Source organism: Salvelinus sp. IW2-2015, linkage group LG13, assembly GCF_002910315.2.
Source record: "Salvelinus sp. IW2-2015 linkage group LG13, ASM291031v2, whole genome shotgun sequence".
NCBI classification, from domain to species: Eukaryota; Metazoa; Chordata; class Actinopteri; order Salmoniformes; family Salmonidae; genus Salvelinus; species Salvelinus sp. IW2-2015.
The window spans coordinates 7,330,313-7,349,959 of record NC_036853.1 but is presented as its reverse complement, the minus strand read 5'-3'; the positions used below and the strand labels follow the sequence as shown (position 1 = coordinate 7,349,959).

General features: G+C 41.0%; 1 protein-coding gene across 1 annotated transcript in view; it reads left to right on the top strand.

Moving 5' to 3' along the window:
• The first annotated feature begins 2,864 nt into the window (after positions 1-2,864).
• LOC111971812 (EGF-like repeat and discoidin I-like domain-containing protein 3) overlaps positions 2,865-19,647 on the top strand; it is a 57,672-nt gene continuing 40,889 nt past the window's right edge. The window contains exons 1-3 of the mRNA XM_070446354.1: positions 2,865-3,045; positions 18,753-18,875; positions 19,487-19,618. Of these exons, the coding sequence (XP_070302455.1) occupies positions 2,964-3,045; positions 18,753-18,875; positions 19,487-19,618 (337 nt within the window). The 5' untranslated portion in view covers positions 2,865-2,963. The remainder of the gene's footprint in view (positions 3,046-18,752; positions 18,876-19,486; positions 19,619-19,647) is intronic.

The window sequence follows — 19,647 nt, the reverse complement described above, 5'->3', positions numbered from 1 at the left end:
CATAACTGTATTGTGTTGTGCTCACCCTAATTTAACCCTAACCAAAAAACACACGTGATGACTTAATACATCATGCCAAGTTGGGATTCTACACTCTAACGACATCATTGTACATCTATAAGGGTTGTAAACAAAACAAAGGAAAAAGACAAACAAAGGAATAATTCCATAGGGAAAGATGAGGGGGCGGGGCTAGTTATGTTATGACCTTAGTTCTCTCATCATGGCTCTCAGGCCCGCAACTCTTCCCTCACCAACCCAATAAACACACAGGTAGTTGTGGTCCATTTTCTACCATCGAATAGAATACAGAGAAGCAAAATATAAATTTTAATAATTTTACCTTTATTTTACTAGGCGTGTCAGTTAAGAACAAATTCTTATTTACAATGATGGCCTACCCCGGCCAAACGCTAACCCGGACGACCCTGGGCCAATTGTGCGCAGCCCAATGGGTCTCCCAATCACTGCCGGTTGTGATACAGCCTGGAATCGAACCAGGGTCTGTAGTGACAATATAAAAAGAAGACAGAGACCAGGAATTCAATCAAAGGCGCATTGTCGACAAAACCCACCGCACTGGTTGACAGTACGCCTTTTTAAATGCAATTCCCTGACACGTGCGGAGATCACATTCACGTTAAACGCTGCGGATGTCTGCTCAAGTGCAAAATATCTTTAAAAATAAAGTGCAGTGCTTTTGTTTACAATGTGCCTTTCATTGAATAGCGCATTTGGGCTGAAGCGTCTAGGAATGAGATGACTTTCCAATCGATACAATTTGACCACTGGGAGGCAACATTTACTAAAGTAGGATATTCACTCAATGTGAGAATTCATTCATTGCTTATGAGAACATGGGCAACCAACATCTGCTGCAGCAAATAAAGAGTCAGAAATACTGTAACCATGATAAATATTTGAACCTTAAAGGGAAATTTCACCCTGGCTCTGCCATGGCATATAGTCATTATTATTATTATTATTATTATTGAGAAAATATGTATCTTAATTGATAAATATTTGTATAATAAATACAAGTTTGTGAAAATATTGCTAAACAAATTATAATTTGTTCTCTGCACATCAGGGGCCTGGAAAAATACTTTAAATAGATAGGAAATACTATGATATAATACTATTTACATGAACTATTGCCATTTACATCCAGACACAAGATMATTAACTCAAACATTACAATAAAGCTTCACTTCTCATTCATTTAAACCCACCAAGATAAGACTGGACCAAGGAATCAGGTATTATCATAGATATTCGTTTAGTGAACCAATTAACCCCAGGGATAAACTGGGACCCAAAATCTGCCAGGGCAATTCTTACACACCGCCCCAGGATTAAAATACAATAAATGTAAAAGATAACTACTGTAAAATATACTGTGTCTGTAAAATGTATATAGTATGTATAAACTGGAAGTAGAAGTCCAAWTATTGTTGTCCATTAGTTTACTCCAATTAAGAGAGGGTTAGGGGTAAAATTATAAAAGATAATATATTAAAAATAAAGTAAAAATAAATAGAATAGAGTTGAATACAATGACAGTAGAGAACTTCAGTATAATGATAAACACAGTAGGCTATGGTGACAGATATGATAAGGGTTTATCATTTCAAAACCTCTTCACTTCTCAGTTAGAAACAGTAGTCATTACAGATGACTCATGCAGTTAACATACTGACCCTCTCCCTCACCTGCTGCGTATTGTAAGCTAATGAGGAGCATATGGAGCTTTGATATCATAGGCCTACTATTGGAGAGATCAGGAAATATGTGTTTGAAGTTCTTAGAAGGGGTCATCAAATAGCTTTACTGAAGAGCTCCCTACTAGAAGATCCCTTCTGGAGAGCTCCCTACTAGAAGATCCCTTCTGAAGAGCTCCCTACTGGAAGATCCCTTCTGAAGAGCTCCCTACTGGAAGATCCCTTCTGGAGAGCTCCCTACTAGAAGATCCCTTCTGAAGAGCTCCCTACTGGAAGATCCCTTCTGGAAGATCCCTTCTGAAGAGCTCCCTACTGGAAGATCCCTTCTGGAAGATCCCTTCTGAAGAGCTCCCTACTAGAATATCCCTTCTGGAGAGCTCCTTACTAGAAGATCCCTTCTGGAGAGCTCCCTACTAGAAGAGAGAGAGACAACGAGAGAGAGACAACGAGAGAGAGACAACGAGAGAGAGACAACGAGAGAGAGACAACGAGAGAGAGTACAGTAGTTAGTTATCCAGTTTATCCGATGGCAATGTTAAGCCACATGGCTTATCAGGTACAAAACACATTCAAAAAGCTTTGCATAAACAATATAATTTTTTGTTTTTATTTAACCTTTATTTATTTAGTCAGTTAAGAACAAAGTATTATTTTACAATGACAGCCTACCCGGCCAAACCCTCCTCTATCCCGGACAACGCTGGGCCAATTGTGCACCGCCATATGGGAGATCACGGCCGGGATCGAACCAGGGTCTGTAGTGAAACCTCTAGCACTGACATGCAGTGCCTTAGACTGCTGTGCCACGAAACTGTTCGATAGTATACGTAATTATGCATCAACAATACATTACAATCAATTTAACATTCTCACRCTGACAGTTGCTGCCCACGCCTTTTCACAGCGCTATATTTACATTCYACCGTTTTTTTAAATCACACCCCAGAGGAGAGCTTACAATCATACAACATAATGTAATTGGATGGAAGCAGAGATGCACGTGCTACCTCTGACGCCTGCTAGCGCTRATTGGYCGAGTTCGTTTTCCATGGCCCGGTGCCCCGGGTGAGCGGTCCAGGGCCCTTAAATAAATTACCACCTACCCGGAGCACRGGGCCATGSAAAACGAACTCGCCCAATCTCAACACWGGCAACACTACACCGAGCAGCTGTGTTTTTGTCAGAGCTGAGGAGTCGTCCAAACGTCCGCAAGAGTTAAAAGAAAGAGTGAAAGAGGCCACAATGAAGACCCAAACTTGTTTCGCCTTCTCCATACAACTATTTGCTCTTTGTTTTCTGGTTGGTGCCATTTACACAGTGAATGGTAAGTATTTTTGTTTTGTTTATAGTAAACCTTTATAATGCGTTTAGCACGCCGTGTGTCGGTTGACATCAGTCGGTGGTGTCATGAGTGTTTTTCTTCGGAAAGTGGTGCAATTTATATATTTCGACAGTGTGTGGGTAAGAGGTAGACATTCCAAGCCTGGCATAAGTGGCCATACCAATTCAGTTCCTTTCCCAATGTAACAACCACGCATTCCTGTGTTGGGAATTGGAGAGTTATTTGAGTGAGTCATTGGAACACATTGCCGCATGGAATCGAGCACGTTTTGCTTTGAATTTGTAAAAAAATGCTTTATTTGCTCTAACAATATGCAATGGACAGTTTTGAACACACTTTTTTATCTACAGTAGTGGTTGGTTAAGTCTGACGTGGCTAATCTAATTTGTATCACTCACGCGGTAGCAATTGTGCTTAAACTACTATCAACCAACTACTATTCTATGTAGGTTTAAAGATAACGTAAGCCTTTCTTGGTTACAGTGCCTCACAAACCAGGAAACCTATTCTGAATAGCTATTCAAAAKATCTTAAGGCATAAGTAGTTAAGTATACAAACCTCCTTATGAAAGAACTCACACCTAAGGGCATTCTGTTCAAAGTGCTGCTCACAGTAGTGTCCATTATGTTTGTCCAACTCTCATCCGCATGTCGTTGGCACTGCTTTGTTTGCGCCCAGGAAATGTGGACGAATAGAAAGGACATACAAGACTGTTGCCTTCATCCTCAACTGTCGTCAGAAAAGTGGACATTTTGTGACCAGCAGTAGCCTACTTTTCAGTTTGATATGCCTAAGCGCGGACTCTCCGATTTCAACGTTTATCTCACCATACAACTGTAGGCACAAGGACACATTTTAACATTTTACAAAAACACATTTACTGGAAGAACTGCAGATGGAATTGAAGTAAAATCTCCCAGTTTTCTTGAATTTGTCCACGTTTCCCAAAAACTCTGTTAATTATCTGCTCTTAATTAAGATTCAAGATGTCTGCAGAAAGAATGGGGTGTCAGCTATGACAATAACACCCTGAAAAAAATCTCTTTTGGTTTTTGAACTACAGTAAGTGAAGTGGATTTACACCCGATAACTGAATTTCATCATGGGTCCCTGATCTGTACTACACAGGAATGCATAATTATGGATATGAATGTCATTCTCTTCATGGTGATGTATTCCAAATAGGTTCTAACAGGTATAAATATAACAATATCTCCTTTTGCATATTTGGGTACTATTCTACACACTGACTAGGCTTGGGTGGTATACCGTATCCTGGGCTATTTGGTAAAAGCCAAGGGATGTTTTTTTTCCAATGTCGTCAACTATTTACTTTAAGTTTTTCAATAAATGTGAATATTTGTAGCTGCTTTTTAAAGTTAATACCTGCAGTTAACTTGTGCAATACGTTAGGAGATAAAGCAGATTGAGTTCTTCATGTCACCTGACACATTATTTTACATTATAATGCTTACCGTAGTCCTCCAGAACAGTTGAGCCAGTCACGTGTTTGTTTGTAAATAGCACAAGGGAAGAAAGCGGGAGCTGATGAGTCCATAGCGTTCTATATATATATATCAGCTGGTCTCTCTTGTGTGGTCCATGGGAGGTGATGAAGTTACACACGTATACAATTTACTACTAAATGTTTGCCATCAGATATCTTATAATGGCTTTAATGCCAGAAGTCAAAGAGCTCTGGTTGAGTTCTGTACAGTTGCCATTTCCCCTGTGCGTCCTACTAGCGTTTTTTTCCCCTGTGCGTCCTACTAGCGTTTTTTTCCCCTGTGCGTCCTACTAGCGTTTTTTCCCCTGTGCGTCCTACTAGCGTTTTTTCCCCCTGTGCGTCCTACTAGCGTTTTTTCCCCCTGTGCGTCCTACTAGCTTTTTTCCCCGTGTGTCCTACTAGCGTTTTTTCCCCTGTGCGTCCTACTAGCTTTTTTCCCCGTGCGTCCTACTAGCGTTTTTTCCCCTGTGCGTCCTACTAGCGTTTTTTCCCCTGTGCGTCCTACTAGCGTTTTTTCCCCTGTGCGTCCTACTAGCGTTTTTTCCCTGTGCGTCCTACTAGCGTTTTTTCCCTGTGCGTCCTACTAGCGTTTTTTCCCTGTGCGTCCTACTAGCGTTTTTTCCCTGTGTGTCCTACTAGCGTTTTTTCCCCCTCGTCCGTTGTTCTCCCATCTGCTCCATGTGCTGCTCTTTCTTTAGGAAAAACACAGCTACTGAACTTTGCACAATTTCCCTTGTTCACTTTCGCTCGTAAATGTCCACACTCATCGAAAATGACATTCGGTAGCTACTAGCAACGCTTGTATAACTTTAMGAGCTGGATTTGCCTGTCTTTGCAATTAGTTTGTTAGTTTTCGCTCGTTAGCATTTAGCTAACAGCGTCTGTGATTTTCATTGTTACTTTGTGCTAATTTTGTTAGCATTCTGGTAAGAGGKCAAATGGACTTGTCTTGCGTTTTAGCGCCCCCWTGTGTGCTATGTTGGTAATACCGTAAATCCCAGGATGYGAGAAGGACGGTATGACACTATTAAAATCTGGATACCGCCCAAGCCTAACACTGACTATTCTTTTAATGACCTCTGCCCCCAAGCAAGACCAAATTTGGTTGGTCCAGATCAAATCTGAACCAATCATAGATGTACGTCTTTCACAAGTTTGGACAACAAAGTACAGTAGAGTACATTATAGCGTATTCAACTCTACTGTGCTGTCCAAACTTGTGAACTCAACTGTGGCTTGTTGACTACTATGATTTCCCCTTGTAGCCAATCTAATTGCAGAAATTACYTTACCAATTTCCTAACAGAATTTACAGTTTTAATCACATAATAATTCATAAACAAAATTGATATCAGTAAAAGCACTAACCAATTGATAGGTCTACCGTTTACATGTTACTTCGGTGAACTTTTATTATCAGATTCCTCCTGARGAGGGAGAGAAATMAGAAAATATCGTAGATATGTGTGTTTTTTGGTAGCAGAATTTCAAGGCACAAGGCAATGTTTCTTAACTTACAGAAGGCAGAATATGTGTTGATATTAGTTGACAGGGGTCTTTACTTTGTGTTTTGCTGTATTTTGAATACCTTAAGACCTTCTTTCTGCTAAAGAGCCATTTCCAATCTGTTTGACCAGAAATCAAAACATTTCCTTATTCCTAATATTTAAGATGGGGAAATGGTTAAAATGTGTATATACATGCTTTAATTTCTGAAAAATATAGAGGCCTAGCTTTCATTTGACACTAATTTGACATGCTTCTATGTACTTTACATGGTTGGTGCTCATGGGTCCTTTTACATGGAAATGACCATATGTGACCCACCACCTCAAATCGTTCTTAGGTAGCAACATTTTAAGTGTTTTTATTTTTATTAGATTTTTTACAATGCATAAAAGTATAGACTCAGAGGTATAAAATGGTAGCAGTTGAAGAACAATGGGAAAGTAATCCTGCTTTGAAAGTTGATAAACTTGTAAACCCACTTTTGAGAAAAMGMCCCTTGAATGTTTTAGTACACCTACTGGAGAGCTATCTGTTTACACCTATTCAGCATTGTTCACACCCTCTTAAGCCTTAGCCCCACCCATCTCTAAGGATTCARATGTGAGGCCATGTGCTTAACAGAGTGAGTAAGGTAGTGTAGTAAACAACCAAAGATTTCAAGACAAAGTGCTGAAACTAATAGCCTACAATAAGGAAAAATTACAGGTAAAAATACACTTTATTTAGTCCTTGGCCTATATCCTAATCTGACTTTGAAAGTGTACAGATAAGAATATTGTATATATATTTTATTATTAGATGATGCTTACCCAGACACTTGTCTAAATTGATGTGTCATGTGAAATAAATGCTGTAACCCCCCCCAAGCCACATCTAGCTAAGTGGATGGGTCACTATTGTCTAGACATGWACACATGTTCATGAAATACAATTGATGGCCATAATCACCCCCAGACAAACCTGGCTAACTTGATGAATTATGTAATCATTCTCTTGTGAAGTGGAGCCTTTTGTTTAGACATCTAGCTAAACAATGAATCATAATCCCAACCCATAGCTACAGTACAAATGGATTGACATAGCTAGTCACTGTGCATGAAATGCTGTAGTATGAATCTGCAGGTAGCTAAAGCTAACCAACTAGGTTCAATGTTAGCTAGCTAGGCTATAGGCTATAACTATAGGCTAGCTAGGCTATAACTAGCAATGCAAATGGATACAAATAATATTACTACACGGATCATACACAAAACATTAGCTAGTGAGCCAGCAAGCTAACAGTATGCTTTAACTTGCATGAAAACAACTTTCTGACCAAATTAGAAATGTACAATATCTGAAAATGTAATTAGACTCTTACCCATACATGGATGAACGCTTCATGGTAGTGTGGCTTTTTCGTTTATTTTGTAGGTTACTGCAGCTTGTTTGGCCCGTTGTTGTGTCAAGTCACACCGGTTCACAATYACCTTGTGCAGAAAAGTAGTCCCATCACAACTYTTTTCCCACTGATCTTTGTCGATAGCACCTGCTAAATTKTGTGCAGCAATGTTGAGAGCAGTAGCAATACTTTTGCATATCTCCATGGCTAACGTTATCTTTCAAAAAAGCAGCYGTAGCAWGGATTATCWACACATACTGAGCAMCTCATGTTATAGACAGAAGCCRGCTACATGGCAGACCAATCCAAACTCATCTCTCAGCATGTCCAGCCCATCCATTATCTCAGCRAATCATGGCTAGCGGGAAGGTTCCWGMCMTTTTCTGTGGCTAAACCAGTTAGGCTTGTAATTTTAATGATTTTATTTGTATTTACAGATGGCATACATGTTTGTAATTAAGCCACATTAAAGTTCACATGTTCCAGAACGCATTTCTGCCAAAAACGCATTTTGATTAAAAAACATTCAAATGTCTCCTGTGAAGTAMTGATGTGCGACGTTCACCAAGCTTCTTGAAACGGGTCACACATTGGGTTAGATTTTCTCAGATTTTAATTTAAACTCTGGTTTAATGCTACACACGTTTGTATAGACTGTATAATTTTGCGAAATCCGCAAAACAATGCCCCCCCCCCCAGGCGCATTTATTGTTTATGTTTTGAGGAAATGAGCATCCAGCATCGTTGTAAAAAAAAAAAATATATATATATCATAGTACTCTGCTGTATTATTGTGCATGCAATGATGGTCAATGATGGGGGAAAAACTGTTAGTTGTGTGAAGTAATGTATTTGTAATATCGCAAACGGACGTGGCAGTTTCACCGCTACGGATTGCATCTTTAAAGGAGAAAGTCCCTGCCCTAAAATACAGTCAAACTCAATTTTCTTCTCAATGGCATTAGACTAGCCACGGTAAATAGGTGTGGCGGCTGCAGCAACCCAAACATTGAGTCACTTCTCTGGATGTTGCCGGCAGAATTCAGAGTTCAGCCAAGAATCTGGGAACTTCCTGCCACTAATGACCACTTCAAGCCATGCAGAAAGTATTCATTATACCCCTTGGCCAATTCCACATATTTTATTGTGTTACAGCTTGAATTCAAAATCAATTCAATTTTTGCACATTTATTGAAAATGAAATACAGAAATGTAATTTACATAAGTGCAGCAGTGAGTGTTTCTGGGTAAGTCCTCAAGAGCTTTCCACACCTGGATTGTGCAACATTTTCCCATTTTATTGTTTTCTAAGTTCTTCAAGCTCTGGTTGTTGATCATTGCTAGACAACCATTTTCAGGTCTTGCCATAGATTTTCAAGTAGATTTAAGTCAAAACTAACTCAGCCAATCTGGAACATTCAATGTATTCTTAGTAATCAACTTGTAGATTTGGCCTTGTGTTTCAGGTTATTGTCCTGCTGAAAGGTGAATTCATCTTGTCTGGTGGAAAGCTTACTGAACCAGCTTTTGCTCCTGGATTTTGCCAGTGCTTAGCTTTTTCCCCCTTTTTTTTAATCCTGAAAAACTCCCCAGTCCTTAACGACTACAAGCATACCCATAACATGATGCATCCACCATTATGCTTGAAAACATGGATAGTGGTACTCAGTTATATGATTGGGGCAAATTCAATACTTTGTATTCAGGACAAAATGTGAATTGCTTTGTCACATTTTTCCCAGTATTACTTTAGTGGCTTATGGCAAACAGGACACATGTTTTGGAATATTTGCGTTCTGTACAGGCTTCCTTCTTTTCACTCTGTCATTTAGGTTAGTATTATGGAGTAACTACAATGTTGTTGATCCATCCTCAGTTCTCCTATCACAGCCATTAAACAAACTGTTTTAAAGTCACCATTGGCTTCATGSTGAAATCCCTGAGCGGTTTCCTTCCTCTCCGGCAACTGAATTAGGAAGGACGCCTGCATTGTTGTAGTGACTGAGGGTATTCATACACAATCCAAAGCGTAATTAATAACTTCACCATGATCAAAGGCTTCTTCAGTGTCGTTTATCTTTACCCATCCACCGATAGGTGCCCTTCTTTGCGAGGCATTGGAAAACCTCCCTGGTCTTTGTAGTTGAATCTGTGTTTTGAAATTCACTGCTTGACTGAGAGACCTTACAGACACTTGTATGTGTGGGGTACAGAGATGAGGTAGACACTATTATTGCACACAGAGTGAGTCCATGCAACTTATTATGTGACTTGTTAAGAGAATTTTTACTCCTGAACTTATTTATGCTTGCCATAACAAAGGGGTTGAATACTTATTGACTTATTTCAGCTTTACATTTTTTAATTAAACTGTAAACATTTCTAAAAACATAATTCCACCTCGACATTATGGGGTATTGTGTGTAGGCCAGTAAAAAAAAAAAAGTCGGCCTATAACAATATGTGGAAAAAGTCAAGGGGTGTGAATTCTTTCTGAAGGCACTGTACATGTCCCCGCACTTTCCTTGCTGAACCCGTTCCATGTTACTGAACCACCAGCAGCCCTGCTGCACCAGGGAGGCAAGGAAAGGCCACTGTTTTGGTCTTCATCCTGCCTTGGCAGTGTCATATATAAAATGTCTAAGACCAGGGAAGAACTGAAAGGTCTGGGAATGAAGGTAGGGAGTTTGTTATAGGTAGCTTTGACTGGGAAGGCTCAGTGTAAGATTCAGTGCCTGATTTGACAGGAGCTGAGCTGGGCTGGCCTGGTTATGCATCTACAATAGTTGCTGCAAAGGAAAATATCAGAGCCAGTGTAGTTTGGGTTGGTTCTATGGTAGGAATCAGGGTCACTGGTCCCCTGTGTTCAGACTTGTGGGGAGGGAAGTGCAAAGCCATGTTGTGTGTCATGCTGAGACGTAGTTCTTCTCACAACAAGACCACTCCAGTCAGCTGAGAGAGACGAGGCTAAATATAGCTGGACTGCAGGGCCAATTGCTCGATTTCTAGTGTGTGTTTGTCCTATGAACCATTCAAAAGGCTGCTGCCTGCTATAGCCCTTGCCATCTGCAGTGCCAGTAGGGTCCAGCCTTTGGGGACCTGTCTCATTTTGTTCTGACGACTTTACTTTTAATGTCAACCGATTGGGTCTCYTATTAATTTTGAATAACGACCGGCTAATGAATCTTTCATCGCAGTATGGAACATTCTAATTCGGGCTTCAATCATTGTCGCTCGTCCCACATTCCAATCTGCTGTGTTAAATATTTTAAACGCCATCCCATGATCTGATACATGTAGCCAAACTCCAATTCAAACTTCGCAGCGTTATTTTGTGGCCACCAAAGACTCACTTAATTAAAACCTTCCACAGTTGAGATGTTTWAGTTTCTGCTCGTTATACACCACCTGAAGTGTAACACAGAAAAATGGTAGTCATTCAGAGACCGAAAGGTTGTTGATTGATTCCCCGAGCTGACAGGGTAAAAATCTGTTGTTCTGCCACTGAACAAGGCASTTAACTCACTGTTCCCCGGTAAGCCATCATTGTAAATAAGAATTTGTACTTAACTGACTTTCCTAGTTAAAATAATAATATACTAGTGTATAGCATGAAATTCATAGACACTACTGTAGCCTATGTGAGTTAGCATACCTCTGAGATTAAGTTCAGGTATATTCCATTCGTTTCAGTGTGCTTTCTTCTTCTTTGGTGCTTAATGAATATCGACCCTGAAGGGTGATTTAATTCCCCACCCTGGTTCCCATTTGGCGCCTATGGCAGTAAGTCACTGGACTTTGGCTGGCGCTCTACAGGTCTCAGACCCTGACAAATAAATATCCTACAAATCACATTGGCTATGCATGGCCTGTCTGTAAACTATCAACTGTGTCCAGTAGAAGCTCCCGCTAGCAAACTTGCAACATTCTATAAAATATTCTGGGCACACAGTTTCTTGCTTCAGTGAACTCGGGACAGACACAGCTGTAGGCTATTTGTGCAAGCGATAAGAAGTAGGGGCGGCAGGTAGCTTAGCGGTTAAGAGCTTTAGGCCAGCTACTAAAAGGTCACTGGTTCGAATCCCCGAGCTGACAAGGTGAAAAAAATCTCTGTGTCCTTGAGCAAAGCACTTAACCCTAATTGCTCCTGTAAGTCACTCTGGATAAGAGCTTCTGRTAAATTACTCAAATGTAAATGTGAAAAAGTAATCAGGTATTTATGACGCATTACAAATATTTGTCCAATACATTGAGGAAATGTTGTCATTCTAACAACAGACTTTGTTACTTGCTGTTTGAGGTGAAGAAAAATGATTTTGAGAAGCTCCACAATCAGAAATACTATCAGACATCCCTAAATGGGCACATTTTATAGACCTACATTTGTGCATAGGCCAGGTAACCTAGGCCTACTTCTAGATGCGTAATTGGGTGTGCACCCTTACTCAACATTCACCCTTGTCGGTGCCTGTTGGTGACCCTTGTTGGTCACCCTTGTCGGTGTGTGCCTGTTGGTCACCCTTGTCGGTGTGTGCCTGTTGGTCACCCTTGTCGGTGTGTGCCTGTTGGTCACCCTTGTTGGTCACCCTTGTCGGTGTGTGCCTGTTGGTCCAAGCAGCCTGAGATTCTCAGCAGCAGATCAATCTGGAGTGACTCCTCATTTCCTTGAACTCTTAAACCAAAAACCTCAGATGGTCTCTATACAGGGAAATGTATTTCCTCCGACTATACCGGAGGAGGCGAATACTTACGCGGTCAACTCATGTCCTAACTCAAATCCAATCTCTCTGTCTGTGGATCTCCTGATTTAGATGGTGAGTCATGTGGCTGAAGCCTTTCTGTGGTATTTGGACCAGCAGGGTTCTGGGACATGGGGAAAGGCAGGTTTTCTTTTTGGATCAAAAAGGGGCTTAGATGGTGGCAGGGTGGTAATGACCGCGGTCAGCTCGTTGGCACGGCAACATTTTAGAGAGTTTGAGGCCCCGATCTTGGTGGTAGAGAACTGTTTTGCATTTTTAAGCCAATTTTAATGCGATCCTACATATTCTGCCATGCAGCTGAGAGAACTTTGCAGATTTTAAAGGTCGTTTCCTGCTAATTTATGCATTTTGACATGTCATTTTGCTCAAACATAAGAACAAAATGAATACTGCTATATTCATTGTTTTTGGATATTTCAATTCTCCCTGACTGTCTATATTTTATTTGGTGATTGTTAGTTTTCAAAGATTATATTATTTATAATTATAAACTGGGTGGTTCGAGCCCTGAAAGCTGATTTGGCTGAGAGCCGTGGTATATTAGGCCGTATATCATGGGTATGACAAAATATTTATTTTTGCTGCTCTAATTACATTGGTAAACAGTTTATAATAGCAATAAGGCACCTCTGTTTTTTTTGTATATGGCCAATATACCACGGCTAAGGGTTGTATCCAGGCACTCCGTGTTGCGTCGTGCTTAAGAACAGACCTTAGCTGTGTTATGTTGGCCATATACCACAAGCCCCCTCGGGCCTTATTGCTTGAGTATATATCGGTCCATTATCTTTTCTGGTTCTAAATATTTTAAAGTTTACACTCCATCCCAAATGTAAAAAAAATWAAATAATATGTTGTAAAAATTTGTTTACACTGTTTGTATTTTCTGGTGACCCGAAAATAAGCTTCGGCGGCCCTCCCAAGGATTACAATGGCATAAAAATACCTGAAAGGTCTGGGCTGTTACTCACTAGAGTTTTATAATAACAGTAACAAACTGCCATGTAAGGCCTGCCAACCCTGCCTGCCACACTGAGCTGAATGACTCTGGTTGGCTTATAATYAGGGGACATGCCTTCTCATACAGCAGTATACTAAACATTAGGAACACCTTCGCAATATTGTGTTGCGCCCTGCCTTTTGCTCTCAGAACAGCTTCAATTCACCGGAGCATGGACTCTACAAGGTGTCAAGTGTTCCACAGGGATGCTGGCCCATGTCGACTCCCACAGTTGTCAAGTTGGCTGGATGTCCTTTGGTTGGTGGACCATTTCTTGATACACACGGGGAAACTCTTGTGTGATAAACCCAGCAGCATTGCAGTTCTTGAAACAAAGCTTGGAACTTACTACCATACCCCATTCAAAGGCACTTCAATGTTTTGTCTTGCCCATTCACCCTCTGAATGGCACACATACACAATCCATGTCTCAGTTATCTCAATGCTTAAAAATCCTTCTTTAACCTGTCTCCTCCCCTTCATCTACACTCATTGAAGTGGATTTAACAGGTGACATCAATAAGGGATCATAACTTTCACCTGGATTCACCTGGTCAGTCTGTCATGGAACTCAGAGTATATCAAGTACACAATACTTACATTTAGTGGCAGTTGTGAGGTGTGGTGGGACCCTGTTGGTGTTAATGTGAGCAGAGGTCAACACTTAAAACCGCCACTGTTGACACTTATCAGGGCATGTTTATTCAACTGCTATTAACTCTTAATCATTGACCTCTTTTTATATTCTCTCACAGAGACGGAATATTAATCGGTGAGTGTCTCTAGCCTACAGTCTCCTCAGACTTAACACTTGACTCAAATTTCAGCTGTTGAGAGAGGGAGACTAATCAACCAGATCGGCTGATCAAACATGTCGATACCCCCACTGCTGCCAATGACTGCTGCCAATGAGTCAGCAAACTATTTCTAACCTCCACGCTATGCTCGGTCTCCATTCCCATTTAATACTGAGGATCGAAAGATGAAGWATTGCTGTGGCTGGACTCCCCATGCCTCCCCGACTCAATTTCATTTCTTGTCAATTCAGGAAGTATACGGAAATTCCAATTCCATGACCAACTGCCAATGAGTCAGAAAATCCCTTATAAACTCCACCCTGTCTAAACTCCTTCTCCATTCCTATTCAATACTGAGGATAGAAAGATGATGAATTGCTGTGGCTGGACTCCCCATGCCTAAATAAAGGTTCATTACAAACACATCTTGAATACTTTTTGAAGAGACATAAATGAGTGCACCACTTAGTTTTGTTTTATTAACAAATGTCATCAGGATTTATTATAATTTTTTTAATGGCAGGAACTATTTGTAGAAGCTAAACGATTTCTCAATAAATGAAAGTGAAACTTTGGCTATAAGGAAAGCCACAGGTTATCACTGAAATGTGTTGACAACATAGAAAGTAATAAACCACTTCCCTATGATCACTTGATGTTTGTTAGGTAGTTTCTGCTGAACAGCAATACTGAATGTGCTGTTTTTAATTGGAGAAGAGAATGAGTTAAGTAGCTATTTTATGTCCCAGTGCGTATTAAAGTCCCAGTGTGCTTATTTAGGCCGTTTCTAGGGAGTCGTGGTGGTTAGACCACCGTTTTTAAGCTGCAACCACCTTGACAAATGACTCTCTAATTGAATTTACTCACAGAAACCCAGTAAGTAGCACATGATCCACATTTCAGTTTCGAAGACCAGGGCTGTGTTCAGTAGGGCACGAAATGGAAGAGAACTCGGAAACTCAAAAAAATAAATAATTGCAAAACATTTTGTTTCGGTGTACACTAATGAGTTAGGTCATTGTTCTGACAGTCATTCTTTCAACATGGGCTACATTTTGCTTGGCACTAAAGATTTTTCGGACGGAGCCGTCTGCTGCGTAGTAGGAAATAGGGCTGAGAATTGCCAGGGACCTCACGATACAGTAATATCACAATACTTAGGTGACGATTTTTATGTGTATTGCGATTTGCTTTTCCAAACATATTGCTCACCACCTGTCTGCTGCAGAGGGACGAGAGAGCCACGATAAAACAAGATTTGATCAGTCATGGAAATAWAAGTGCTGAAAARGAATTGGCTRCCTWTTTAAAAAGATGACTAACAAGCTATGAAGGAAACCATTTTGGTACAGGTACAGCCATTCAGCGCAAAAATAATATTGCCGATTTTTATGTTTTATTCAAACTAATATCCTGATATGTAACTATAGATTTTCACTAGTAGAAAGAGGGAGGTTTCATTCCTTCCTAAAGATAAACAAARAGATATTGAGATACGGACGTGTGGGTGCTGCCAAAGCTTTGCACCCAGAGACTGAGACTCCGCTCTCAACAAGGCCATGACACCACTAAGAACACTTGACACCCCTGGGAAAGACATGTTGATGACTCGGTTTTGGGTTACATCGCATAACAGGATGTTGGTGAAATGGATCATGCACKGGTGCACATCTATTCTGTATCTATTTCTATTAGCATGTCCTTGCCAAATAGCGAAAGGCTACGTTCTGAAAAAGAAGATGGATGTCCTGTTAAATTCCCTCTGAAAATGAAGATCTGACAAGGAAGACCAAAAGGTCTTCAACGATGTACAGTGCTTCGGAAAGTTTTCAGACCCCTCGACTTTTTACAAATTTTGTTACGTTACAGCTTATTCTAAATTGATTATAAAAATATATAAACAATTCTCAGCAATGTACACACTACCCATAATGACAAAGTAAACAGGTTTTTAGAATATTTGCTAGTTATTAAATATGTAAATAACAATTTTTTTTAATAAGGATTCAACCTTTTGCTATGAGACTTGAAATGAGCTCAGGGCATTCCTGTTTCCATTTGATCATCTTGAAATTTTCTAAAACTTGATTGGAGTCACCTGTGGTAAATTCAATTGATTGGACATGATTTGAATGCACACACCTGTCTATATAAGGTTCCAAAGTTGACAGTTGCATGTCGAGACAAAACCAACATGAGTCGAAGGAATTGTCCCGTAGAGCTCGAGACAGGAACTGTTGTCAAGGCAGTCCTGGGAAGGTACCAAAAATTCTGCCAGCATTGAAGTCCCCAAGAACACAGGCCTCATCATTCCGGGAAATGGAAGATCTTTAACCACCAAGACTTCTTCTAGAGCTGGCCAGAACTGAGCAATCGGATGAAGGCTGGTCAGGGAGGTGACCAAGACCCGATGGTCACTCTGGACAGAGCCCGGAGTTCCTCTGTGGAGATGGGAGGAACCTTCCAGATAAGGGACAAACCGGCGACTGGACTGGAGACTAGTCAGGAGCTAGCCAAAGATGACAGCAGTAAAAAGTACAGAGATCCTGATTAAAACCTGCTGCCAGACGTTCAGGACCCAACCCGTGGTAAAAATCACCTTCCAATAGGACACACGACCCTAAAGCACACAATCAAGCCAACGCACGAGTGGCCCATTCGGAAACACTCTGAATGTCCTTGAGTGGCTCAGCCAGAGCCCGGACTTGAACCCGATCAAACATATCTGGAGAGACCTGAAAATAGCTGTGCTGCCACACTCCCCATCCAACCTGACAGCTTGAGAGGATCTGCAGAGAAGCAGGGAAGAAACTCCCCAAATACAGGTGTGCCAAGCTTGTAGCGTCATACCCAAGAAGACTGTTGAAGCACCTTTGGCAGTGATAACAGCATCCAAAGTATTGAGTAAAGGGGCTGAATACTTATGTAAATGTGATATTTCTGTTTTTAATTTTTAATAAATTGGCAAATTCGAAACCTTTTTTGCTTTATCGTTATGGGGTATTGTGTGTAGATTGAGGGGGGAAACTATTTAATCCGTGGAATTAATGTGGAAAAAGTCAAGGGGTCTGAATACTTTCCGAAGGCACTGTATATAAATCCTGGATTGCTGATGCTACGTATTGGCCAATGAGAGCCTTTGAAGCCAATGGTCAGCCATATTGTCACTCCGCAGAAGAAGGAATTAATGGAATTCTGCAGTTTTTCGATTTTAAATGTTTCAAGGACCAAATTACATGTGTTTTAAAAGTTTTGCTTGTAGTGGGGACAGTAACATTAGTACTTTCTAAAACATATATTTTAACGAATTGTTTGTGTGTATGTGTGTGTATATATATATATATATATATATATATTTTTTTTTTAATGTTTAGCACACAAAATATATAAAATATTCATCAATGTCTAACAGAATAAACGTGGCAAAACAAATGTAGACATTAATAAATGTGTGTTTTTTATAGCTTATTTTTTACAATGGTGGGGGAGTGCCAAGATGGAGGCACGGTGGCTTCAAAACATCACCCCGTGTTAATCATCTAGTGTGTGTGTGTATATAAATCATTGGATGGCCTTTGAGTACTTTGAAAAGGCATCCTTCCTTCCTTGAAGAATTCCGATCTAAATTGGTTGGTTTGGGGGAAGGCAATTAGGTGGCAGGTTTTCTTTATCCGATCGAAATCAAACACTTCTAATCTGTGATTGGCTCGAGGGAACTACTGAAACCACCTTTTTTTTAATATATAGTCTGTTCCCAAAACAGGATATGAAGACGCACGCTCCKCTGGCACAGGCTAGAGCCATGTTCACCCTGGATAAACTTTGCCCAGAGGTTGTGGTGTGTTTGGGTGCCAGAGGCGGAGAAGGAAGGGAAACACTGAGACGGAAAGCTTTGAGTCTCACCAACGTGCCATCACCGCAGACCCCCTAATTCAAAGCAATCGGTTCACATAGTCCACGGCGATCAGTTGACAGTCCACAGCTATTATTCCCCACTTCCTACACAAATAACTCTTCCACTTGTCAGTTCGTTCTAAATTTWGACTTTGCGCTTTCTCCAGTCTAATCTAACATCAGCATTTAAGTACAAATTCCCCCGCATTGCTTCCTTTTCCCCTAGTGGCATTGTTTTTCCTCTTGGAGAAATATAGGCTACAGGGAGTTTCCACCATGTCTACACCAATCCAATGGTTTCTGTGGGGGGGGGAGGAGTGTACAAGTGCACACTTCAGGAGAAAGTAGAGATTTATTGGGAGGCACAGTCTGAATTCCCCCTGTGAGCCTCATGCCAAAAGCTTGAAACACTGTGGACTAACAGACCAGGCTGGAGCCAGACGCACTAGTGACTGGAAACCTCCAGTATCTGTGTGTCTTGAAACGCTGTGTCAGCAGGCTAGCGCAATCAGACAAGCCACTCATGACAGTCAGTGCTGTGTCATCTCTTGGCCTGTCCAAATCAAGTCCACTGGCCTAATAGGAGTAGACAGTGTGGTAGGTGTCAAAGTGTGTTGTTAACTCTATTACTGAGTCACCAGGAAATGCCAGGCCTCTTTGTAGGAATTACAAAACATTTTCACGATTAAAAACAGTGTGTCAATGCTGATCTGTGTGCCACTACGGAGTAAACGATTGAATACATTGTTGAATAACCAATTTCCTTTCTACCTTTMTGGAAAGAGGGTCTTCTGACTTAGGCTTCCTGGTTAAATATTGGTCACTGTTCCTCTCTCCCAGGTGACTACTGTGAGATAAATGTCTGCAGTAATGGGGGGAGCTGTGTGACTGGCCCCAGATCCTCCTTCATCTGTATCTGCCCCGATGGCTATACTGGGGACACATGCAATGACACCGAGACTGGTAAGGACAACAGAGCAATATATCTGCACAAAAGCATACTTTTAATTTTTATTTATTTAACTAGGCAAGTCGGTTAACCACAAATTCATATTTACAATGATGGCCTACCGGAGAACATTGGGTTAACTGCCTGGTTCAGGGGCAGAACGACAGATTTTTACCTTGTCAGCTCGGGGATTTGATCCAGCAAACTTTCGGTTACTGGCCCAATGCTCTAAGCACTAGGCTGCCTGCCACCCCATTTATAGCTAGGTATTTTAATTAGTATCATGTATAGTTATTAAATTGTAAAGTTTTTTGTAGGCCAGTTATAAGGAGTCCCAAGCTGTAATGAATGCCTATAGCAAGTCTTTCTAAAGCACTATGGATGTGTTGAGGGTTCATTAAGGTGTTACTCCGACAGATGGCACATGGGCAGTGTTAGAGGACGATTCTGAGAGGCTGTCTCTGTACTACAAGGTATCGCCCTAATGCTATTCTTCCCTATCCTCCTCCCTTGCCTCTCTCTGACCCAAGTCGTTGCTGTAGAAAGAGAATGTGATCGCGGTCCCACCTACCTGGTACAACGGTAGTACAATGAGAGTTAATAATAAGTTATATTTGCTTCCCAGGGCCCTGCAACCCAAACCCCTGCAAGAACGATGCCTTCTGCGACGTGACTGGCCAGAAACGCAGAGGGGACGTCTTCAGCGAGTACATCTGCAAGTGCCAGGATGGCTTTGATGGAGTCCACTGCCAGAACAGTAAGAGTCCGCTGCCAGGGCAGTAAGAG